This window comes from Talaromyces atroroseus (genome assembly GCF_001907595.1).
Source record: "Talaromyces atroroseus strain IBT 11181 chromosome Unknown scaffold_19, whole genome shotgun sequence".
Taxonomy (NCBI): Eukaryota; Fungi; Ascomycota; class Eurotiomycetes; order Eurotiales; family Trichocomaceae; genus Talaromyces; species Talaromyces atroroseus.
Genome location: NW_017971451.1, coordinates 357,213 through 381,797, shown reverse-complemented (window position 1 = coordinate 381,797; position 24,585 = coordinate 357,213). Strand labels below are relative to the sequence as shown.

At 46.3% G+C, this 24,585-nt stretch overlaps 8 protein-coding genes across 8 annotated transcripts, besides 4 other annotated features; 5 read left to right on the top strand and 3 right to left on the bottom strand.

The window, feature by feature from the left end:
* Positions 1–18: 18 nt before the first annotated feature.
* Positions 19–192: a repeat region (Identified by RepeatMasker using a combination of RepBase library and repeat library created with RepeatScout).
* Positions 189–612: a repeat region (Identified by RepeatMasker using a combination of RepBase library and repeat library created with RepeatScout).
* Positions 593–1,302: a repeat region (Identified by RepeatMasker using a combination of RepBase library and repeat library created with RepeatScout).
* A 153-nt stretch (positions 1,303–1,455) lies between these two features.
* On the top strand, positions 1,456–2,891 carry UA08_09258 (Acyl-CoA desaturase; the record flags this gene model as incomplete). The annotated part of the gene is made up of 4 exons (XM_020264246.1): positions 1,456–1,709; positions 1,778–2,198; positions 2,256–2,342; positions 2,403–2,891. 4 exons carry the CDS (start codon positions 1,456–1,458, stop codon positions 2,889–2,891), a joined length of 1,251 nt encoding a protein of 416 aa, XP_020115626.1.
* A 1,035-nt stretch (positions 2,892–3,926) lies between these two features.
* On the top strand, positions 3,927–6,019 carry UA08_09257 (hypothetical protein; the record flags this gene model as incomplete). The annotated part of the gene is made up of 5 exons (XM_020264245.1): positions 3,927–3,978; positions 4,041–4,388; positions 4,473–4,645; positions 4,731–5,859; positions 5,910–6,019. The coding sequence occupies 5 exons, from the start codon at positions 3,927–3,929 to the stop codon at positions 6,017–6,019; spliced, it is 1,812 nt and encodes a 603-aa protein (XP_020115625.1).
* A 913-nt stretch (positions 6,020–6,932) lies between these two features.
* On the top strand, positions 6,933–10,069 carry UA08_09256 (hypothetical protein; the record flags this gene model as incomplete). The annotated part of the gene is made up of 8 exons (XM_020264244.1): positions 6,933–7,643; positions 7,830–8,074; positions 8,153–8,346; positions 8,419–8,643; positions 8,903–9,249; positions 9,307–9,405; positions 9,496–9,635; positions 9,697–10,069. 8 exons carry the CDS (start codon positions 6,933–6,935, stop codon positions 10,067–10,069), a joined length of 2,334 nt encoding a protein of 777 aa, XP_020115630.1.
* Positions 10,070–10,431: 362 nt separating this feature from the next.
* Positions 10,432–12,215, top strand: UA08_09255 (hypothetical protein; the record flags this gene model as incomplete). The annotated part of the gene is made up of 4 exons (XM_020264243.1): positions 10,432–10,502; positions 10,579–10,981; positions 11,036–11,426; positions 11,518–12,215. The coding sequence occupies 4 exons, from the start codon at positions 10,432–10,434 to the stop codon at positions 12,213–12,215; spliced, it is 1,563 nt and encodes a 520-aa protein (XP_020115629.1).
* Positions 12,216–13,501: 1,286 nt separating this feature from the next.
* UA08_09254 (Superoxide dismutase) lies at positions 13,502–14,298 on the bottom strand (the record flags this gene model as incomplete). The annotated part of the gene is made up of 3 exons (XM_020264242.1): positions 13,502–13,615; positions 13,700–14,194; positions 14,263–14,298. 3 exons carry the CDS (start codon positions 14,296–14,298, stop codon positions 13,502–13,504), a joined length of 645 nt encoding a protein of 214 aa, XP_020115628.1.
* A 215-nt stretch (positions 14,299–14,513) lies between these two features.
* Positions 14,514–16,395: a repeat region (Identified by RepeatMasker using a combination of RepBase library and repeat library created with RepeatScout).
* A 541-nt stretch (positions 16,396–16,936) lies between these two features.
* On the bottom strand, positions 16,937–19,246 carry UA08_09253 (Catalase-peroxidase; the record flags this gene model as incomplete). Its single annotated transcript, XM_020264241.1, has 1 exon — positions 16,937–19,246. One exon carries the CDS (start codon positions 19,244–19,246, stop codon positions 16,937–16,939), a length of 2,310 nt encoding a protein of 769 aa, XP_020115627.1.
* Positions 19,247–20,245: 999 nt separating this feature from the next.
* Positions 20,246–21,676, bottom strand: UA08_09252 (hypothetical protein; the record flags this gene model as incomplete). The annotated part of the gene is made up of 1 exon (XM_020264240.1): positions 20,246–21,676. One exon carries the CDS (start codon positions 21,674–21,676, stop codon positions 20,246–20,248), a length of 1,431 nt encoding a protein of 476 aa, XP_020115634.1.
* A 661-nt stretch (positions 21,677–22,337) lies between these two features.
* On the top strand, positions 22,338–24,192 carry UA08_09251 (P450 monooxygenase; the record flags this gene model as incomplete). Its single annotated transcript, XM_020264239.1, has 6 exons — positions 22,338–22,409; positions 22,493–22,634; positions 22,710–23,095; positions 23,154–23,779; positions 23,846–23,922; positions 24,014–24,192. The coding sequence occupies 6 exons, from the start codon at positions 22,338–22,340 to the stop codon at positions 24,190–24,192; spliced, it is 1,482 nt and encodes a 493-aa protein (XP_020115633.1).
* Between the last annotated feature and the right edge of the window lie 393 nt (positions 24,193–24,585).

Genomic DNA, 24,585 nt, shown 5'->3' with positions numbered 1-24,585 from the left:
TCATATCCATTTTCCAACAATGGCTCTGTTTGCTCGATCATAGCCATCATATCCATTTACTAACAGATGGCTCTGCCGGCTCTGTTGCCCTAACCCTAAGGCTTTGCGGGTAATCCTTTGTTCCGATGTGCATTAGTCTCGTAGTGACTAACCTGATCCATTGGCTGTGACGTTCTGATTCTCTGACAAATAGGTAAAATTAATAGATTTTTAAGATTAAAAGATTTTAGTAGATAAAAGAAATAAGAATAAGACTATAAATATCCTAATTAATAGAAGATTATATATTTAAATTATTATAATTAATTCAAGATAATAAAAGAAAACTAAATATATAATAAATAAGTGTTCTTATATAACTTTCCTTTATTATAGCTAATATAGAAATCCTTTAATTTCTCTAATCTGTAGATTATAGCTATTATAGAAATCCTCTGATTTCTCTGATCTATAGATCATAGCTATTATAGAAATCTTCTAATTTCTCTGATGCTTTAACCCTAAGGCTTCGTGGGTAATCCTTTGTTCTGATGTGCATTAGTCTCGTAGTGACTAACCTGATCCATTGGCTGTGACGTTCTGATTCTCTGACACTAACTTATTTATATAAAAAAAAATAGCTTTAAGGATTTATTTTTTTTTTTTATACTTTTTTATTTTTTATTTATAATTAGCCTTCTTGATTTTATTTTTAAGATTATTAAAAATAAGAAGATATTTATTTAATTTAGGATTTTTAAAATTAAGATTAATATATTTTTAAATTTTTTCTTATCTTATTCTAGTTTAAATTAATTTAAATTAATTATATTAATATGATTGTTTAGTTAAGTTAATCTTTTTCTAAATTATTACTGTTATTTTAATGCTAAATTTATAATATTTTAATAAGATTACTAGTATCTATTTTTAATAAGAATTATGGATTGGCAGAGATGTGATTCTTAGATATGTAGATTAGGAATAGCTTTAATAATTAGAATTTGGCTGTTTATAAGCTTTTGTATTTTGTTAATTAGTTTTTTTTCTAAATTAGTGAAATTTAATGCTATTAAGATATGTTATTATAATAATAGATTTGGAATGCTGTATTAGCTAGTATTGAGAATATTATATAATCTGTATATCTAATTAAAGAGAATATTTAGGGGGTTACTTGAAGCTATATTTATGATTAGAATAGGGGTCAACTAAGACACGTATCTGATGTCTATTCTGGCCAATTAGGTGTACCTCTGTGAAATACGGTGTTGGTTGTGGATTACATGCTGTATTCGGAATAGCGGTCATAATCCGCTGTCAAAAAGACATCCCCAACAACCCAACAAACTCACCTTATGGGGGGCTACCTTGGAAATACAACATGAAATATAATCCTCCGCTGACGACTTCTTTCAATTTTCGGTTTCTCTCCGATTTTGTTCTGTTTCCACACAACTAGATCATCTATTCGCGATGGCGGAAAATCAACCGAAAAGTTCAAAGCCACATATCAGTGAGCAGCCTGTCACGCTGGGCAACTGGCATCAGCATGTCAACTGGATCAACACGACTCTCATATTGATTGTTCCTATATCTGGCTGTATCGCCGTCTTTTGGACCCCCCTCAGATTGCCTACCGCTGCTTGGGCGGTTATCTATTATTTCTGGACTGGGCTTGGGATTACCGCTGGCTACCACAGACTCTGGGCACACCGTTCATATCAAGCGTAAGTTTCGTCGAAATCCAAATTTCTGGGACTTGCCGGAGCAGATATTAACAACCCCCCCGGCTTAGAGGTCTACCACTCCGCATCTTCCTGGCCTGCGTGGGCGGTGGTGCCGTGCAAGGTTCCATTCGCTGGTGGAGCAGCAAGCACAGGGCGCATCACCGATGGACTGATACCAATAAAGACCCGTATAGTGTCAACAAGGGTATCTGGTACTCGCACTTTATGTGGATGATATTGAAGCAGAATCCAAAGAACCGTGGGCGCACAGATATTTCAGATCTAAATCACGATCCTGTCGTTGTTTGGCAGCACAATCACTATGGAGCGTTTATATTGGTATTTGGAATGCTGTTCCCAATGCTCATTGCTGGATTAGGCTGGGGGGATTGGAAAGGAGGTTTAGTATACGCGGGGATTCTCCGCTTCCTCTTCGTTCAGCAGGCAACATTTTGCGTCAACTCGCTTGCTCACTGGCTTGGAGAGCAGGTTTGTATTTTAATAATTTGCCCTTTCTTTTGTCTCTCTCTATCTGACATATTCAAGCCCTTTGATGATAGGAACTCTCCCCGGGACCACGTTGTCACTGCGCTCGTCACTCTCGGCGAAGGCTACCATAATTTCCATCACGAGGTATGCCTCTTTGCCCTTTCCGTGTCTCAACCTTATAGTTACAAAACTAATATCTTAAAGTTTCCGTGCGACTACCGTAACGCAATTGAATGGTGGCAGTACGATCCTACTAAATGGTCGATCTGGGCGTGGAAGCAACTCGGCCTAGCCACAAACCTGAAGCAATTCCGCGCCAATGAAATCGAAAAGGGCCGTGTTCAACAACTACAAAAGAAACTGGACCAGCAAAGAGTCAGGCTGGACTGGGGTGTCCCGCTTGAGCAATTGCCGGTGATGGGGTGGTCTGATTTCGTCGCTGAGGCCAAAGACGGGAAAGCTCTTATTGCCATCGCCGGCGTGGTTCACGATGTCACGAAATTTGTCAAGGAGCACCCTGGTGGGAAGCTGATTAAATCTGCTATTGGCAAGGATGCTACGGCAATGTTCAATGGAGGTGTCTACAATCACACCAATGCCGCCCACAATCTTCTCTCTACAATGCGTGTTGGTGTTATTCGTGGAGGTGGTGAAGTAGAAATTTGGAAGCCGCACGAGAGCAGAAAGGCCTAAATTTACCTTTACTTAGCATCTTAGTCACTTGGTAGATAGTAATGAAATCTAGATTCGGATATGTCCAAATTTGGCAACAGGCCACATTAGAAATCGGTTCTTTTGCTTACGGACCATTGCTCACCAAACGCCACGAAATAGCTGACTAGCTATATCCACCTAGCCGTACCTTTTTTTTCTTTTTTTTCTCTCTCTCTCGTTTAGAATTTCTTTTCTCAGTATCTCCTGAGTTCGCAATAGCTACGGCGATACGGGATCGAATCGTGTAGCCGCCAGTGCGCATGCAAGGCAATGCGGTTGTATGAAACTAGATTCTGACGTGCTATCATCCCTGATTCGCCAAATCACGACCATCATGCAATACCATCGTTGTAGGCAGCGACGTACAGAATACCCGCAAGAATGATTTGCTAGGATCGTGGTATGTAGGCACCGGAAGCGGAAAGACAAAAGTGAACTACAACTCAGCTTGCGAGTAATGTCAGGACGCCTATCAAACAAGAACACCACACAGCGAGTCGTGGTGCCCATGCATGCATGCATATTGTTGCAACGGCACCCCGCTTCGATGAACGTGTATACTTCCATTGGCTAGCTGAACGGCCTGTAGGACTCCGTCGTAATGGATTTATGACAATTGGAGATGGTTTAGTGAGCGTCTTACTTTTATCTCCTGTGGCGTAGACAAATACAGACTTCATCATCATGCACCTAGACCCCTCTCTGTCACACGGTTCACACCTGATGCTGCCCAATCGTTGTGGGGGATTTGGCTCCTTGTAATCGGACATTAGTGCGTTTATGCATGTAAGAGATATGCACTCGTCCCCTCACGGGCGAGGCCTGAATAGCAAGGTTGCAGTTGGCGCTGGATTGATTTGCTATCATTTTGGCCATGAGGTCAGGTACATGTTATAAGTCTTGCAGTCTGCAGTCGGAAGGCTGTCTTTGCAGTCCTAAAACCAATCTCAATAACGGCCCTGCATTGAAATATTTCAAACACAACTGATATCATATATATCTGACATCAATACAATGTTGAAGAGCACCAATATCCCCAAAGAGGTCGACGTAGTGGTTGCCGGAGGTGCGCATTCGCCGGGGCATTTTCCTCGTTGATGGTGAACTACAGTTAATTCTCAAGCTTAGGTGGCACTACCGGCCTCGTTGTAGCTGCGCGACTTGCCAAAGCTGATCCCAGTCTCGCCATACTGGTCCTTGAACATGGCCCTGATGTCCGAGACAACCCCGGCGTCGTCAACCCCGCACTGTTCGCTACCAACCTCGCCAACGGTTCCAAGACTTCCACAGTCTACACGTCCGAACCGTCCGAGTATCTTAATGGCCGTAGGTCCTTTGTTCATACAGGCGGATGTCTGGGCGGAGGCAGCTCAATCAATTTCCTGGTCTACGTGCGACCGCAGGAGATTGACTTTGACGATTGGGAGACAGAAGGGTGGACGGGAAAGGATATGATTCCCTTCTTCAAAAAGGCATGTCAATTGAAGCCGACGAGCTCTCGTTACTGCGACAGGGACTTTACTTTCTGGCTGACGACTCCTTAGTTTGAAAACTTTCAAGATACTGACCCCGCCATCGACAAGACCCTTCATGGATACGATGGGGAGCTACATGTCTCGGATGGATCAAACTCGCAACCCAGATTTCAGCAGGACTTTTTCAAGGCCTGCGACGGTATTGGTATTGGAGTAACACCGGACGTGCAGGATTTTAAATCATCGCACGCTGTGGGTGTAAGTTTGTGCCAGCCATAGAGAAAAAGAATAAGAAAAAAAAAAAAAAAAGAAAACCTTCACTAAGCGAATGTTACGTGTCTAGAGATGGAACATGTGGGTAGACAAACGCAACGGACTGCGGCAAAATGTCCCTCATGGCTTCATCTATCCCATCCTAGACGCAGGTAACACTGGCCTTCAAGTTGCCACGGACACGAAGGTAGCCCGGATATTATTCGACGGAGAGACCAAGCGTGCCAACGGGATCGAATACGTGGTCAACGAGGAGACAGGCACTTCACGTACAGAGGTTGTTTATGTTCGAAAGCAAGTCATTCTCTCTGCCGGCGGACTTGGCTCGCCCCAGATTCTCGAACGGTCAGGGGTTGGAAATTCAAGTTTACTCTCCCAGCTGCAAATTCCCGTGGTCTCTGATCTACCGGGCGTAGGTTCGAATTACCAGGACCATAACTTGTTGCTATACACGTACAAGTCCGGCGCTCCCAAAAGTGCCTCTGTAAATGAGCTGCTCAGTGGAGGGCTCAGCTTGGAGGAGGCATTGAACCAGAAGAAAGCCGATTCAGAGCGATACATGCTCGGTTGGAATGGAATGGATTGTTTTGGGAAAATGCGGCCGACAGAGAAAGACATCGAGTCGTTTGCTCCACCTCTGAAAAAATTGTGGGAGGAGGAGTTTAAAAATCGTCCCGAAAAGCCTTTGATGATGCTTGGTCTTTTTGCTGGCTATGTTGGTGACTACACAACCATTGTACCTGGAGACTATTTCACCTGTGGATGTTACAACGCGTATCCGTATTCTCATGGCTGGATCCACATCAAATCGAGCTCTCCTTTCGAGCCGCCAGTGTTTGACCCTGGATATCTTTCCCATCCAGCAGATATTGAGCAGCTCGTGTATGGATACAAGCTGCAGCGTGAAATCGTGAGACGTATGTCTCATTACCGTGGAATCCTGGAGTCAACCCAGCCAGTGTTTCCTTCCGATTCAAAGGCGAATTATGAGTACGTAGATACTCTTTCGCAAGAAAAGTGCTTCGCGGTGCCTATTGACTATTCTCCCGAGGATGATGATATAATCCGGGACTTTATTCGTGAAAGGATGGCTACTTCGTGGCATAGTATGGCCACCTGCGCAATGAAGAAACAAGAAGCTGGCGGTGTGGTGGATGACAGATTGAACGTGTATGGTGTTCAGGGTCTGAAAGTTGCTGGTATGTGAGCATTCATCCATTCTTACTGCATAGCTAATTCAAAACTTCAGATCTGTCGATATGCCCGAAAAATGTCGGCGCGAATACCTATTCAACCGCTCTCGCAATCGGAGAAAAGGCAGCTGTTATTATTGCTGAAGACCTAGGACTTCAAATTTAGACTACAACAATTATGAGGAATACAAGTGCTGCTTTTCTTTTATCAACTACGATTTGTGTAATCATGCTCACTGCATAGACTAGTTTGGAAACGAATGTAACTGAGTCAAATAACGAAATCAAGGAAGATATATCTAGTAAAAGGGCAAGGCACAGAAGCTAAACGACAGTCTCTTAAGAAGATACTAGAGGTCTGTCCGCGATGTAGAAAAAGCTGCATGGAGTAAGGTTGATATTGAATAAAAAATGTCGGAGTACGCATCGCGGCTGTTTTCAAGCTTGTGATAGCGGTGTTCTCACCCTAGAGGGAGAGTCTTAGTCAAAGAAGGAGTACGACCAGACTGAAGTGAAGAGGTTCAATGAAAGAGGGCTAACACTTTGTAGTTTTTAGGCTTGGGGTATTGGTGCAATCGAGGCAGTTATCTGTGATGGCTGAAATCGTACAGGAGATAATCGGTACTGGGACCCTGAATCCGACATCAGAGCAAATGGAATGGTTTCTATCAGTCTAAAGTTAAGCGTCATCCAGTATGGAATCATTCATGTTTTTCTGTTTCCATCCTATGAAGAGATCCCATTTTGACCGAATGTGAACGGAATTGAGCACAAGTGAAAATAATCTTTTTACATGCAGATGTACGTAGTTAAGCAATCCTCCAGCTGACGAGAATCGCTACTTAGGGCGGCTAGAGTGATACTTGCCTTTTTTTTAAGGCAAAGTAGTGGAATGTACCAAAGATTCTTACAATCTTACCTGATTACATATAAATAGGATACGTCGACAGTTGAAAGAATCCGAAAACATCCGCTGTAACAAGGAGCTGTTCTCTGATAATCTGGTCCCTTCGAAACAATAGGATTAACAAAGAACAAAGAAAAGAAAGAGATAGGTAAAAGAGGGGGGTCTAGGCATGATGAAGTTACTAATTTCTACTATTCTCATTGGAATATTTGCTACAATCGGCGCCGTGGAAGCGGATGATGCATGGCAGCAGCTGACAAAAGGCTTCAGCGATATATCAACACTATCTGCCCTAAAAGAGGCAGCACAGACGCCTTTCAATACCACGGACACGTCTTCCAGGGCCCAGAGAGCTTGCGGTCTTGCGAAACTATTATTCCATTACCCTGATAATCGAGATGCGATTCCCGGCTACATTACTCAACAGTCAACACTATACCTAAACATCACCCGGCATTACTGGTCAGATAATTGCTGGCAGAATACTTCATGTATTGTGTCTCCAATGAACGCAAGAGAAGTGGCACGAATCATGGCTATTGTTCGGTTTACGCAGACGCGCTTCTCAGTGCGAAGCGGAGGACATGATTTCAACGTCAACCACAGCAGCACGAATCACGATGGCATTTTGATCAACGTGGCTAATTTCAACAGCATCTCGCTCAGCGCAGACAAAGGAAGCCTGACCGTCGGCGTTGGCAGCCGCTGGGGGGCTGTCTACAGCGCTTTGAACGGCACAGGGGTGTCAGTGAATGGCGCTCGAAGCCCCAATCCAGCAGTCGGTGGACAGACACTCGGCGGTGGAATTGGATGGTTCACAAATCAGGCCGGCGTCACTGCAGCATCTGTCATTGCTGCAGAAGTCGTGTTGGCCAATTCGTCGGTTGTGCAGGCAACTGAAACGCGCAACCCGGACTTACTCTGAGCTCTCCGTGGCGGGGGTCCCAATTATGGGATCGTCATTTCGTTTACCTACAAGACACAGCCAATTGACAAGCTGTGGTATGCGGCACTTCCGTATACCGCCGACAAGAATGAGCAGCTACTCGAAGCGCTAGTTGAGTACTAGCGACTGGGTGCTAACGATACCAATGCGAATATCGTCTATCAATTGTCAGAAGACACGACAGAGGCACAGTCCTTTGTTGCTTTTCTCTATCTCAATCCTAATGTACATGGACCATCAGTGTTCAGTCCATTCGATAACATCAATCCGGCCGGAGTGATGATCAATGCCACCGTTGGAACTGTCGCCGATTTGACGGCCAATTTCGACACTTTGCAATATCCGGATGCAGGAGTACCCCCATCAAGGTAAGTGTAATTTATTTACCATTTCTTTCTTTCTTTCTTTCTGTTTTGCGGCTGGTTTCCTAATCGCCAACGTATCAGGGACTACGTAGTCTCGCTGCCACACACAGTTGACAAAGCAACGTACCAGGAAAGCTATACGGCCTTTGCGGCGTATGCAAAACAAGCCATGATCGCCGGCTGGAGCATGGCTTACGGTGCACAGCCGATATCCATGTACGCCGTGCGCGAATCGTCGAACACGCCACTCAACTTGAGCGATGTCGATCAGGACTGTTAGTATAGAATTCTTCTCAAGCCTACGGCGTTTCTCTCCAGTGACTAAGAACTTGTTTTGGCTGCAACAGGGTTCCATGTGACGGCGCAGTGGACATCGCCTGACGACGATGGAGGCGTAATGCAGCTCATTCACCATATTGGCAGCGACATTGCCGCGTCAGCGTCGCGCGATGGGGCCAGCCTTGCATATCGGTTCATGAACGATGCCTATGACGGCCAGAATGTCTTGTCCGGCTATGGTGAGGGAAATCTGGGGCGGCTGAGAGAGATAGCCAACAAATATGATCCCGAAGGTATTTTCTAGGGATTGCAAAATGGTGGATGGTTACTGCGCGGAGAGGAGTAGTTCGGTATTTACGGTCAGTACAGTACATGTATTAATTACTAGTACGTATTGCGGTTTTTGCAATGCCTATTACATACCGGTACATTATCATGTATATTTAAGTTTTCTTTGTTCCCTTTTGACGGACATCTCCTTAGAATCAAGTGTAACATAACTACTGTCTGTCTCTTTGCCTAAAACAACCAAGTTATCACTCAAAGTTAAAGAACGAAACAAGCGAGGAACGAAGATGGCACCCCATTTCATTTTTGGAACAGCCACGCTCGGCATGGACCAGACGCAGTTCCACAACGCCGAATCAGTCACAGCCCTTCTCCAAACCCTCGAAACGCTTGACATTTACCGTCTTGACACCGGCACCCGCTACCCACCGCTCAATCCTGGCAGGTCGGAACAGCTGATTGGCGAGGTGTCAAAGGAGTTGGGGAGCAAGTTCACGGTCGACACCAAGATATATACGGACACGAAGACAGATGGCAGTGAAGATCTGAGCAGCGAAGCTATACAGCATTCAGTCAACGCGAGTTTGCGGCGGCTTCAGCGGGTAGAAGGGGTAAGCAAGTCGGGTCTTAATGTGGTTCTTTTGTCTCTGATGCTATGATATGCATAGGTAAATGTCCTCTATGTACATCGGCCTGATCCTGCGACGCCCCTGGAGGAGCAGATAGAAGAGTTTAATAGGCAGATATCACAGGGCCATTGCAAGGCTGTAAGTGCAACTGATCTGCTCCAATTCAATGCACCTATAATGATGACATTTAGTAGGGAATTTCAAATATGCAACCTGAAACACTACAAGCTGTTTTTGGATCTGTGTGAGCATCAGGGCTGGCAGAAACCCAATTGCTACCAGGGCAATTACAATCTGATCACACGAGGAATGGAGACAAGGCTCTTGCCAATCCTCCGAGCTAATGGTATTTCCCATAATGCCTTTCAGTATGTATTGTACCTCAAACCCTCGGTCCAATCTTATAATCTGACACGTGAAATAATCTAGGCCACTCGCGGCAGGCTTCCTTACAGGGAAACTAGTAAACAACCAGCATGATGGCACTCGTTTTGGAGATGAGAACCCACTCGGTAAAGCAGCACAGAAACTGTTTGAAGCGGCAGAATTGCTTGACGCGATGAAGACATTTGATACAAAAGTCAAAGCATGCGGCCTATCCTCTCTCGATGTGGCTATCCGATGGATTGCCCATCACTCCGCGTTGTCGAATGATGATGGCATCATTCTGGGTGCTAGTAAGACACCACAGATATCTGAAATGGTGGAAATGGCCCGAAAGGGCTCTTTGCCAGCGAAGGTGCTGGATCTCACCGAAGAACTATGGGATGCAGTTAAAGAAATACAGGGCCAAATTATCTAGCTTACTAAGTAGGAAGAAGTTAGTTATAAGAAGTATGAGTTAAAGCATCTATTTTCCTCTATTTGTTTCCTTCTGAATTTTTGCCTCGACGAAGCTCTCACTATGGTTGTAATTCAATCAAAATTTTGCAAGTTGCAGAATAGTATGAAGAATCAGTTTCTCTATCTATAATCTACAATCTGATTAGTATATTGTGAAAACATGCGTGTGAATGTGTATATTTCCTTGTTTACTCGAGTTGGAGGCCTTAGGCAGCAACCATGTAAGCTTATAACTACCGCATGCTTTGTGCAACCACCGCAATTACCTACCTAGCACGCTTTCTTTCAATCACATAGACGATAAAATAATACTCACATACTATGGCCACCTCACTGATTGCTTTTCTGCTTGCGCTGTTTACCTTGTGGCCATCTTCTATTTTCCTCGGCCAGTGAATCAGGGCCAAAGCGTGGTAGGCGAGCCTTTTAAAATAAATGCACACATACAGAAAAATAACTCGCTTTCAGAGCAACTCGCTACGCCGAGGCCCCTCGCTTCAAGCATCCAACTGTCCCAGGTAGAAACCGTAGCACAGTTCAAAATGCACGCGATGTCATCTGCCCGCAGGCTATGCCGGGATGGCTCTTGTACGGCACAGTTGTGCCTGTCACCAAAGAGAACCTTCCACCGGTGAACCCGCGCACATCCGAAGACTGTTTATTTCTAGACGTCTTATTGCCCCAACGTGTGTGGAAGGAACGAGCAAGAGCAACAAGACGTGCCCCGGTGCTCGTGTGGATTCACGGGGGTGGCTATACGCTTGGCTGGAAAGATGCGAGCGGGCGAGGAAACGGCTTGGTAGCACGAAGTGAGTGGCATAATCAAGAAGGAGTGATCTTGGTATCGATCAATTATCGCCTTGATCTTTTTGTGAGTGTGTCCCGTAGAAAGAGAGAGAGGAAAAAAAATGACAGATGCTCCCAGGGTTGGATGAATGGCGAGGAAGTGACTTCCAATATTGGTTTGCTGGACCAGCGCCTTGCTTTGGAATGGGTTCAAAACTACATTCATCTGTTCGGTGGTGATGCAGATAATGTAACCATCATAGGCGAGTCGGCCGGTGGTGGATCTGTTGAAGCCCATCTGACAGCGTACGGAGGACGCATTGATGGCAAGTCTCTGTTCAAAGGGGCCATTGCACAAAGCCCGTTTCTTGTGCCGGAACTCCCATACGCCAATTCTTATGTGAGCAGCGTGGCCAAGTATGGGAGTGTATCGTCAATTGCAGATCTACAGAGTATGTCAACAACCGACTTGCAGACGCTCAATGCTCTCGTCGTTGGGAACACGCCTGTCTTTGGGACATTTACATTCGGTAAATTCCTCTCATCTTCACAAGACCCATGCATTCGGGAATCCCTGTGTCAATCTTGATTCTATGCATTGTCTTACTAACCTTATGTGAGGTATCACCGTCGACGGCGATTATGTCCCTGACCTCCCTAGCAAACTGTCGCAACGAGGAAGATTCGACAAGACTGTTCATGTGATGACCGGGCATAAGGGAGATGAAGGCTCTCGCTTTGTGCCCAGTACTATAGTCACCAATGACTCCTCGTATCGAGAATTCCTACAATCTGTCTTTCCATCATTGACAGACAGCCCTGCAGAACTGTCCTTTATCACACAAACATTGTATCCACCCATATTCAACGGCGGTCAGGGATACACAACTCAAATTGATCGAAACAACATAACCATTGCGGACGCAGTCCAGGTCTGTAACACTCGCTACATGAACCAAGCGGCTTTTTTGCCTGCAACATACGCATACCATTTCTCGGTGCCGCCAGCTGTTCACGGGGCGGACTTGTCATACACCTTTTACGATTTTGAATCAGCAGTAGATGGAGTTAACGCGACCGTTGCAATGATATTACAGCATTACATCACCCAGTTCGCTGCCACGGGCACGCCAAATGCACATGGACTGCCATATTTTCCGCCTGCAACGGAGGGGTTAAGGGTCCAGAATTTGGGCAGCGATTATGTAGGGCCCATGCAGGACGAGTCTGGGGTTAGGGATTTACCTGAGCGGTGTCATTACTGGCAACAAGCACCTTACCTTTCTGGAGATGAAGAAATTTATCGGAGTCGTCTTTGATGGGAAGTGTACGATAGCTAGACGTTTATCGATGAACGGACTCCCTTGATAAAGATGCGTCTTTCCACCGGTTATTAATGCCCTGAGCCCAGTTATCAAAGTGATCGTGTAACAAGGTTTGGCTTACTTTTCAACGATTGCCAGAAGACAACTCGATGGAACGAGACTACATATATATATGTGTATGTACGTATGTATTTATGTATCTCTGTTTGCACATCCAGAACAACCAATATCAGTAATTGGCAATGCAAGTTTGAGTGTCCTTCATCCTGTATGTCTCGAATCAGCCTAGTGTATTGTGCACCCTGATGGAAGACTCCTAAGCCACCAAGGTTGTCTGGGTCGGTACCTTGGCAGACGAGCATAATTGAGCTAATAATCGTGCCAGGGCGTGGCAATTAGAAACCACCGGTCATAGGACCAGTAAGGTTGTATTGGTACGTTCACGCAAAGATCAATTCTGTATGTGCACGGATTCGTCCCCCCGAGGCCGACGGTTGGTATGGAATGTGAGTAGATTATACGGCTTTAGCAACAAGACTTGGTCTCATCTTTCATTCTGTATACATACCTGCAGTTTACCTACGCCTTCTGTGAAAATACTCAGCATCACAAATACGGACAACATGTGTGGTGATATGAACTTTCGCGTCAGCCAAGGCGGCTTAATCGCAGCCATGTTTCCTTTCCAGGGCCAACAAGCGACAACTCCCTCGGCCTTGGTGCTTTCGTTGAAAAACCCGGATACCTCTGACCAGACTCACGCTACGTTGAGTTCGTCCGATATCCAAACTCTCCACGCTCTACGGAGTGTCACAAGGTTTACGATCCGGATTGAGTAAGGCATCGTTCTCGTTCTGTCGTGTTTCCTGCTTTCCCCAACTAAAGAATCATGCAAGGAAATACGGCGATCTTATGAGTACAAAAGACCTGGAGAAAAGCAAACCACTATATTCGTTCGACCTGAGTCCACGTTATGAGGAGGAGGTGGGACGGATCGAATTCAAACTTCCATTTAGACTCGATTTTGGAGTTTCCGAATCGGGCATTGTTGGAAGGCAGGCAACTTTACTCTCGCCATCTGATAGTATGGGCAGGTTTAACATTGTAGGGAAGGGGGTTATTGGATGGAATTGAAATAGGAAACCGTGGGGCGCATGAATAAGTGTTGTCTCGCGCTTGGAGAGTAATTAGGTCACATCTGCGTTGGACAATCTCATTCATGATGTTAATTGATTATTTGACGACTACCTAGTAGTCAATAAGACGATACTATCCAAACTCTATAGCTTGAAGGATACTTCGGCTTGAATGCCTTGCGAGAACCTTTGTTGCACGACCTTCCAGTTGATAATCTTCCAAATCTCGGTCACATATCCGGCTTTGTTGTTGAGATACTGTATGCAAAGACAGACGGTTAGTCTCTTGAGACAAACAGAAGAGGGAGAGTATCCAAAGTAAAACATAATCATAATGCTCACCTGCAAGTAGTATGCATGCTCCCACATGTCAACTCCAACAAGCGGCACAACACTATCATCCGGAGTCACCACGGGGTCTTGGTCTTTGGTTGTCACGATTTCCAGGCTTCTGGCCTGTTCTTGTCCGTGTTTGACAACTAGCCAGCCCCATCCACTTCCCTGAATACCTAGAAGCACCTGTTTGAACTCAGTGATGAATTTCTCGACACTGCCCCATTGAGCATCAATTGCGGCTTTAATGCCAGGCGCGACGGCTTCGATGTCAGCCTCCTCTGTTCCTGGTGGGGTAAGATTGCGCCAGAATAAGGAGTGGTTTATGTGGCCTCCACCATTGAACTTGATCTTCTGTTGAAGTGAGAGTAACTTGGGAATGTCGTTGGCAGTGGAGGCAATTTTCTGCTCTGAAAGAGCCGAGTTGAGGTTATTGATGTAGGTTTGGTGGTGCTTCTGGTGATGCAGAGTCATGATCTCTTTCGAGATCACCGGCTCTAGAGCCTTGATTGAGAATTAGAGTCATTTGGGAGTCGTTGGTTGGGCTGTTTTTGCTTTCCTTCAACACTTACATCGTAGCCGTAAGGCAGCGGGGGGAGTGTGTACATCCTGAATGTAAGTCTGGATTTCAAGTAGATGGCGGTGTTGGTTGAATCCAAAACAAGCTAATTCCCCATCGTGGGAGGAAGTAGTCAGATAAATAGTCAGAGTACCTTAGGAGACAGCGTGCCCACGAGGTACTTATTAACCTGAAGCGTCATTTATAATCGGAACGAGCCAGTTTGAGCGCATTTCTTGGACTGCTTACCAAATACTAAGTAACTAACGTAATCGGTAAGCGAGCCGTCACTGTAAGCGAACCGTCATTTTTTCCCGAACACCAATACTATATTGATTTCAAATCCTAATTTGCAAATCCACATACATTTCTCATACAAAAAATTAACTACTAGTACGATTAGGACATTGGTTAATTCGATGCCCAATAATTCCATAACCACTACACTGAAATTGGCGGCATATGATTGGTTGAGAAGCTGGGAGCTGGGGCTTGGCCAGAGCAGTAAGAGCAGCTTAAGATGTCTTAACTAAACCTTGTATAAGCGCTTAAGCTTCTTCTCTAGTAACCCCTTACTTAATAGTTATCTGTTTATTAGATCTCTTACGCTTTTGCTTCTCTTTTTCATACACAGCTCGTAAATTATTATTTTCTTTCTGTATGAGTAAGAGGTTATTCATAGTCATTTCATATACTTTTGACATGCATATAATTGCTTGATTAATTATCTGATTTAGGCTCCTTATATACTCATTTATATACTTCTTAATTGTTATTAACTAATATATAAATTAATATATATTTTAAGAGGTTTATAAACAAGAAGATTATATATTACTTAATTGACTTAGAGAAGGGGTTAGTGTCTTTAATTAAATAATAAGTTGTTGTATAACTTAATCTGGATTGAAAGGCACTAATCCAGTAGCTGTGAAGCTATTCTAAATAATTTAAGCTTTATATGCCACCATATAAGCCTGTGGGAATGCCGTTAAGAAGTCGATTTTATCGATATGATTAAAACCATACCTTATTTGTTGTTTAACCAATTGCCCATAATGTCGTTTTAAAACCATAAAACAGCCGACATCGAGAGGTTATAATAGATGCGAAGAATGAGATAACATATAGATTAGAATAATCTTATGCTCTATACATGTATAGTTAAATTCTGCAGTCAAATGGCTTCTATGGCTATCAAAAATCAATAGAGTATACGTTTCCAATATATAATCACTAGTAAGAGGAATAAAATGGGTTTTAAGCCATTCTAATTTTATCTGATCTATAGTCCAGCCATTGTCGCTAATATTAATTCTCTAATCATCTGGAAGCTTGTTAAACCAGTCTAATCGTATATTTTTCTTTACTTTGAAAATCATGTATAAAGACAGGGCCTATCTAGTTGAATTTATGGCCTCAATTGCAGTCACCCATTCTCGATTTCCAGACTGTAAAAGCTTTGGCCGAGCATATCGATCGCTTTCAGTAATAATCTTTGCAGTTGTGTAGAGTCCCATAGCAAAGCCCGTCTCATCAAAATTATAAATATCTTCTGGAAGGATTCTATATTAAGATATAGCATCTCGTACGCGGTCAAAATGCTCTTGAATAATCTTTGGATCTTTATATTTAGTATGCTCGTAGTTGTATCTTCATGAGAATTTAGAATCAATCTCTGGGCGCTGTTTAATGAGGTTATATACCCATTTTTCTTCAACCTGTTGATCTCCATGTTGTGAGAGAAGATGATTAGCCATTTCTTGTACGAGAGAATACTGGGGGAGTAATCTATATTAATCTAAATCAAGTACTTATTTGACAAGCGATTCTTTTTTAGATTGAGCTAATTTATAGCTATTGGCGTATACGAGAGATCTTTGTTGAGTGCCATCGAGTCGGTTCTGTAGAGTTATCTGGGGGATATTATAAATCCTTGCAGCTTGAGCCACACATAAAATCTATCTATTTTTTAGATTAGAGATTGCTAATAAGATTCGTCCTTCTTACTTAGCTAAATTTTTTGAGCTTTTATTGCGAATTAGTGGCATATTGACGCGTTGAATAATTTGAATCAATATAATATTGGTGTTCAGAAAAAAATGACGGTTCGCTTATAGTGACGGCTCGCTTACCGATTACGTTATTAACTTAGTTGAAGTTACGTGTAATTAACTAATAACCTGCAACCAACCACTTCCCGTCCTCGCGAGCCAAATGATTCGGTTCGAACAGTATCCAGGACGGTTGGAGAACGATAATACAGCGTAAATAAATGCTCCTGACTCGGTTTCTTGCCTCTTCGCTTTGTCGAGGAGTTTGAGCAGTGAGCCTGGTCAGCCACGCAATGTGAGCAGGCGATACGCTCCCTTCTAGTATTTTCCAGCCGTAGACGCCTCAAATATTGGAGGGAAGAAGTCGACCTTGTATCCTGATCAACAATTTTCCATTGATGGCATCCGAGACGATAAACCTTTTATGACTATCCGCGAAGGGAACCCTAGGTCACAAGTGGGCTGGGTGATGTGACAGTTACGACCATATGTTTGCTCATTCAACAACTTGTATAGCCACTATTAGATACATGATTTGGGTAGTAGTCAGAAGGATGGATGGATCTGATTCTTCATTCTAGTTACTATAGAGCTAGTCTCTCAACGACATCACCAAGCAAAAACAAAATCAACTCAAAGACGGTGAGCAAGAGAAAACGACTTGCTCGACTTCAAATCAAACCGATCCAAATTGGCCACCTTGACCCAAGCAGCCACAAAGTCCTTGACGAATTTCTCCTGGCCATCTGCACTGCCATACACCTCGGCAATAGCGCGCAGCTCCGCATTCGAGCCAAACACGAGATCGTTACGAGTGGCAGTCCACTTCTTCGCGCCGGTCTTGCGGTCTGTGCCCTCGTACAGATCGCTTGTGCTGCTGCCACCATCGCCACCAACCGCCTTCCAGGCTGTGTTCATGTCGAGCAGGTTGACGAAAAAGTCGTTTGTCAACAGGCCCGGTCGACGGGTGAAGACACCATGCGCCGACCCGTCGTAGTTGGTGTTTAGCACACGCAAACCGCCCACGAGAGCAGTCAGCTCGGGTGCAGACAGAGTCAGGAGTTGTGCCTTGTCAACGAGCCATTCCTCGCTGCGCACGCGCGATGTCGAGCCGCCATAGTTACGGAATCCGTCTGCGATGGGTTCTAGGTGTCCGAACGATTCGACGTCGGTTTCTTCTTGAGATGCGTCCGTGCGGCCTGGCGTGAAGGGAACCTTGATGGAGTATCCGCCATTGTGAGCGGCTTGTTCAATGGCCGCGGAGCCCGCGAGAATAATCAAGTCTGCGAGCGAGACTTTCTTTCCTCCAGACGGTTGCGCGTCATTGAACTGCTTCTTCACCTTCTCGAGCGCGGTAAGGGACTCGGCCAACCAGGGCTGGTTGTTGACCTTCCAGTCGCGTTGAGGAGAGAGACGGATGCGAGCACCGTTGGCACCGCCGCGTTTGTCGCTGCCTCTGAAAGTCGACGCGGATGCCCAGGCAGTCGAGACAAGGCTGGACGGGTTGATGCCGGTGCTCAAGATTTGTTCCTTCAAAGACGCAATATCCTGACTGTCGATGAGCGGATGGTCGACAGCTGGGATGGGGTCCTGCCAGCTCAACACTTCAGAGGGAACCTCAGGGCCTAGATAAAGAGCGCGAGGACCGACATCGCGATGAAGCAACTTGAACCAGGCGCGCGCAAAAGCATCGGCGAACTTGTCGGGATTCTCCAGGTAGTGGCGGGAAATCTTCTCGTAGGCTGGGTCAAAGCGCAGCGAAAGATCGGTCGTGAGCATGGTTGGTCGGTGCTTCTTGGATGGATCATATGCGTCGGGGATAAAAGGCTCAGCGTTCTTAGCCACCCACTGACTGGCGCCGGCGGGACTCTTGGTCAATTCCCAGTCATAGCGGAAGAGGTATTCGAGGTAGTTATTGCTCCATTTGGTTGGGGTCTTGGTCCAGATAACCTCAATACCGCTGGTGGTGGTGTCAGGGCCTTTCCCGGACCCATGGGCGTTGCTCCAGCCCAATCCCTGTTGTGCGATATCTGCGCCCTCTGGTTCGGGGCCAACCTTGTTGGTCGGACCGGCACCATGAGTCTTGCCAAAGGTGTGGCCACCTGCGATGAGCGCCACTGTCTCCTCGTCATTCATAGCCATGCGGCCAAAGGTGGTGCGGATATCTCGGGCAGCGGCGACAGGGTCTGGGTTGCCATCAGGTCCCTCAGGATTGACATAGATCAAGCCCATGTGAGCAGAGGCAAGAGGCTGGTCTAGTTCACGAGTATGAATATTCTTATGGCCCGGTTCATCACCAGACAATGTCCCCGGTTTGGTTGTGCCCTTATTGCCGGCGCCATAGCGGATATCATTACCAAGCCATGTCGTCTCGCCACCCCAATTAACGGACTGGTCTACTTCCCATGTGTCGGCACGACCACCAGCGAAGCCAAAGGTCTTGAAACCCATGGACTCAAGGGCGACATTGCCGGTCAGCAAAAGCAGGTCAGCCCAGGAAATCTTGTTTCCGTATTTCTGCTTGATAGGCCAGAGCAGACGACGGGCCTTGTCAAGACTGACGTTGTCCGGCCAGCTGTTAAGTGGAGCGAAGCGCTGCTGGCCCTGACCGCCACCGCCACGACCATCGTTCACACGGTATGTACCGGCACTATGCCATGCCATACGAATAAACAGGCCACCGTAGTGACCAAAGTCAGCGGGCCACCAGTCTTGCGAGTCGGTCATCAAGTCATTCAGGTCCTTTTTCAAGGCAAAATAGTCGAGGCTGTTGAATGCCGCGGCGTAGTCGAACTCTTCGCCCAGCGGGTTTGATACAGGTGTATGCTGACGAAGGATGTTCAGCTGTAGCCTGTCTGGCCACCAGTCATTATTCCGGGTGCCAGCACCAGCGACATTGGCATTGAGAACACGCGCATGGACGGGGCACTTGGACTCGGCCATCTTCTTGTGATATGCTTAAAAAAAAACACCTGATGGGAAAACGATAAATAAAAAGTTTGGCTACCCTCACGAAGAGTAACTATATATAAACTTGAGGGCTTTTTCCTACACCCAGACCACAAAAGGCGGGGGAAGGAGGGGATTAATATAGAGAGGAGAGTAAGCTCTGCAGCAGGATGAATGATCAGCTGATTATTGGTTTTGTAAGAGATGCAGGTCTAGGTGCTCTCTCCGCACGCACTGGACAGAGCCAACCGCTGTCGTTGGGCATATTACGAATCGGGATGCTCGTTGGCTGGGACACGTATGACTGCATGTCTTGTGCAATCCGTCTATTGGATGCCGAATATGTGGGCTGGTCGAGAACCAACACAGGCAGTGCTTTTTGGCGTTCATACCGCTCTTCTTAAGGACCTCGTCATGGTGCATCCTATGCGTATCTACATGCCCGGCACGTAGCTATATCATCTCCCACACCGCCTGCTAACAGACACATGGCAGATATTGACCATGTCACCGCTCTATAGACAGTCCGGGACTATTGATCTATAGAAAGGTTGCACTTCTGATGCTCTCGAATGCATCAAGTGCGTCATCCACGAATGTGTGGGGCCTGGCCCCGCAAATGCGGCGGGGAAGGTCTGGCCTCAGGCCATTATAAATAGTTAGACGCTGAATAAGCCGCTTGGTCATTGGCCACAGTCCAGATTCTTCTTTCTTTCCACCTGCCTACTCGGGCATAGCCCGGCTTCCATATGCATGTTCGTTATGGAGTACACCCACTATGAGCACCAGAGCTTGGCAGAGATAAATTTGCATATAAAATTAAAGGCATTATACCTCATAAGGTAAGGTGTACCCCAGAGAGACTAGACTATTCGTTATGATAAAGTATTCGCTCTAACTGTTCAGTATCCTCTGTGCAAGTAGACGACAGAGAGCACACAATATTCTTTACTAAATGACCAGTCTGATACAGTCAAAATGAAAACCCTTTATTTAGTTCTCCACCTCATCCAGACAAATCTCCAGCTCCTTCTCAAGCACCCTCTTAATCGACAACATCACCTCCCGCACCTCCTCCGGCTCATGGTAAGCGCTGTTATACTCGCTAGACAGCGTCAATCGGCCCTTCCACGTCCACACATACAACATGGTCTGCCGCGTAATCATGCTGACCCCAAAAGTAAATGTGTCGACGTCCACCGCATCCCCGTACTTCCCAGCAAAGTACTTTTCAACCACGCCGAGACTGTTGATCGAGATGCCGCTCGGGGGCCGCGGAGGAGGAGCTGAGGGCGCCTCTCCATTGGCGGCCGTGGTCGAGGCCGGCCGCGGTTTGAACAGGGCGTCGGCGTGGTATTTATAAATGGGCCTTAGACATTCGATTAACTTGGCGTCGTACCTCGTTTTGTAGTATTCCATCAGATACGCAGTGCGTTCGGCGAATGTAGCGTGACGCGCCACTCGTGGAGTAATACTGCCGGCGTAGGTCTGCAGGGCATGGCCGTCTCCGCTATAAGGAGCCTTCAGATAGTTTCGCAGGTTCACTGGCATCACCGTCACGTAATCGTTTTCGCGCGACTCTGGCAATCCCATAGCAAAGACCGTCTCGGCCAGCGCTGCGTGAATGGCAGCGGTGATGGTGATGCCGCGGGCTTTGCAGGCAGCAATGGCGCGCTGGGTACTTTCAGTAGTGAAAACTAGTGCCTCTCGTTGGGGACTTCCAGGCAGCGTGGTGCCATCTCCTTTGTAGGGCATGCCGCCCATCTGAATGGCATTACGGTGGTGTGCGGCAATATGCTCAGCAGCCACTTTGTCCATCTCGGGGGTTGAGACTTTGGGCGAACCCGCTGCATCCTCTAGACTAGGAGAGATTCTGTCTATCTCGTCGGAGGGTGGAACAGCGGGCAACTCGTCTGCCGCCGGGTGTGCGAGGTGGTGGAAGAAACGGTCCGTGACCATCCATGATCCCATTGCATCGATGCGCCAGTGCGAGATGAAGAAGATAATCTCTGAAGTGGCTGGTAGATAGTACAAGCTAGGAACTTCCTGCAGGGGCACAGCCTCGGAGATGATCTCGTCAGCTGTTCTCTGCGTTTCCACAAAGAACGTCTGGTCCAGCCATTGCTGTGTTGTCTGAGCATCGGGGGTCTTGTAAATCTTCTTGAAGCCGTCGGGAGCAACCGCCATGCCGGGGAACTCATAGCGCAGGGCTTTCCATGCTTGACGCAGAGCTGTCTCCTTGTCGGTCGGCCCTATGTAGTCCGGCCCAAAGTTGAAGCGACAGATAGTGTGCAGACGCCAGTGTTCGCGGCTCAGAGGAGCAAACACAGTTGCCGTCTTGCGATATACTGTTTCAGCGCCATCCAAATTGGCCTCGTACACTCCTGGCGCTGTTTGAGTCCAGGTGGTTACCATTTGTGCCATTTCTTCAGATTAATGCTTTCCTCAAGATATTCGATTTTCTCTTCCGCTGATGTAGCAAGATGCGTCTTATACCTGGTTACACACACAGTAAATCTTATGTGAGCACCCCTGTAGAAAGATAGGAAACTTTCCTTATATACATCGAGAACTTCTGTTTGGCGCTGTCTACATACTATAAGACGCAGTACAAGACACGTAGTTAAAAGAGCACACATAATTTTGCAGCCCCAAAGTCATAAGAACGAGGAATTCTGATTTGACGTACGCTTCTGTAACTTAGAAGAAACTCCGAACGTTGATCTGACTACATTGTGTTCAAAGTGCAATTTCGTACTTCTCCATCTCGCCCCATGCATCACGAAGCCCTAGCTACCAGCCAATCAGCGGCGAGCGGATTTGCCTGCGGACGGTCCGCTCTTTGATCGGTTCGGAGTAATTGGTTTCTTTGAGAGTTGGCCAATGGAATTCGCAGTGTACAACGTTTGACAGCCTCTTTGAAGTTTGAACTAGCTGTTGGAGCTTATATGACCCGTGGTTCCTCAATATACGTGCTTATAGTACGTAGATATCGCATCTCGCCAACGTTATCTGACGCCAATAAACTTGCTCGACATTATTTTTCGTTCTTGTTCCCTAGAGACGAGAATAAACTGATATTGCCATGGCGCTCCTTTCTCTAGGCCTTGTTCCTACACTGGCCGTGCTGGGAGGATTGTTGTGTCTTTATGTTTTGGTAAGAATATATCAAACCCAGGACAGAGAGTATCCAACGGGAAAGGCAGCATATTGATGCTAAATTCATCTTCTATTTTATAGCGTGTGATATATCAGACATACACAAGTCCAATAGCTCGTCTGCCTGGGCCTGAGATCACAAAATGGACCAACTGGTATACCCAGTACCAGCTCATCAAAGGAAACCGACCACGCTACATCCAGAATCTGCATGGCATTTATGGTACGTTCAAACAGAAACAGCGAGTATAATTCACGTTGCAGGAGAAAAAAAAAGGGTCATTGCTGACGCCTGCAGGACCTGTCGTTCGCATCGGTCCCAACGAGCTCGACTTTTCCGATGTCAGCGCAGCACGAGAAATCCACAAGGTTGGCGCAGGCTATCTCAAATCAAACTGGTATCGCAAACTGGGCTATCAAGGCTCTGAAACACTCTTCAGCACAACAAATCCAAGATTTCACGCTGATCGTCGTCGCATGCTGTCGGGTCCCATCTCAGAGCAGAGTCTGCTGAAGATGGAGCCCATTATCAACCAGCGTATCTACATGACCATTGCGCGCATCGAAGAGGAGATCAACAACACGGGTGTCGCCGACATCTTCAAGTGGTGGACTTTTATGGCTACGGATGTGATTGGGGAGTTGTCCTTTGGTGAATCCTTCCGTATGTTGGAGCTTGGAAAGGTAATGAATATACCTCTTTCGCATAAGGGATCAATACACATGCTGATGATCCAAGCAGAAAACGCAATATATTGTCGATCTGCAAAACGTCTCCCGCTTGATGGCTCTGCGATCCATCTTCCCATTCATCGAGATTATGTCCAAGGTCCTGCCTCTCCCTGTGTTCAGGAAAGCCACAGAAGCTGGTGCCCGTATCCGCAACTACGCTGACCAGTCAATCAAGCGATACAAGGGAATCATTGCCCAGAACCCCGTCGACCCCAAGCCAACTCTCTTCACCAAGCTGTACAATGGTGGCAAAGATGGAAAGGAAGGATTAACCGACCAGGAGATTGTCCGCGAAGCTGTTGGCTACATTGCTGCTGGAAGCGATACTACTGCCGTGACTTTGACGTACCTCATCTTCGGTGTCTGCATGAATCCAGAAGTTCAGAAGAAACTGGCCGCTGAAGTTGCTGATCTTCCGGACAATTTGGTCCACAAAGACGTGCAGGACTTGCCGTATTTGAACGCTGTTCTGAACGAGACTCTCCGTCTCTATCCTGCCACACCCTCTCCATTGCCACGCGTCGTTCCTACTCAGGGCACTGAGCTGTCTGGTCATACTATTCCTGGCGGCACCGCTGTTTCCAGCCAGGCCTTTAGCTTGCATCGAAACGAATATGCGTTTCCCAATGCAGAGAAGTATTCTGCCCCCTTCAGTAAATGTTTTTTCAAGGTTTGACTTTTGCTGATATATGTCATATCTAGGTTTGAGCCTGAACGTTGGTTCAATCCCACCCGTGAAATGAAGGATGCATTCCTTCCTTTTGGAGGTGGTTCTCGCGGTATGTTAGGTCCTTTTATTTTTACCATAATATACATGCTGTTATAAGTGTGTTTTCGGAATCAGAATGATCAACTAACCATCTTTCACAGTCTGCATTGGCATGCATCTTGCCAAAATCGAGATCCGCATGGGCGCCGCCCTCTTCTTTAAGAAGTTCCCCGAGGCTCACCTGTCGACTCGCGAAGGCATGACCTTGGAGGAGATGAACCCTTTGATGTATTTCATGGCCACTCCTCGCGGAATGCGCTGCTTGGTCGAAGGTCACTAGTCGTGTTGCCCGACACAACTTCTTGCTACAAATCCAAATTTCATTGAGACACTCATATCTAGAACCAATTTTGCTTGATTCTATGTTTTGACTTGACCGGCCACTACAATAAGACGAGAGATTGAATACTACTGTCATGTAATCTAGACCCATAGCGTTGTAATACAAGATTTTAACAACAAGCTCCTCTCAGAGCAGAAAAATAAAAACGCACATCAGAATTAATCCGACGGAGCACGGAGCCTACCCCCCGTTATCTCCGTCCTCCATCCATGCTCCGTAGTTCATACTGGCGCTCTGCATAGATCGCCCAGGGAGATCTTTCTCCACGAAAACTCCGGGTCGTCCACGTGTGTTGCTTCCAAAGCTAGCCATCGAAAGAGCTTATTCTTG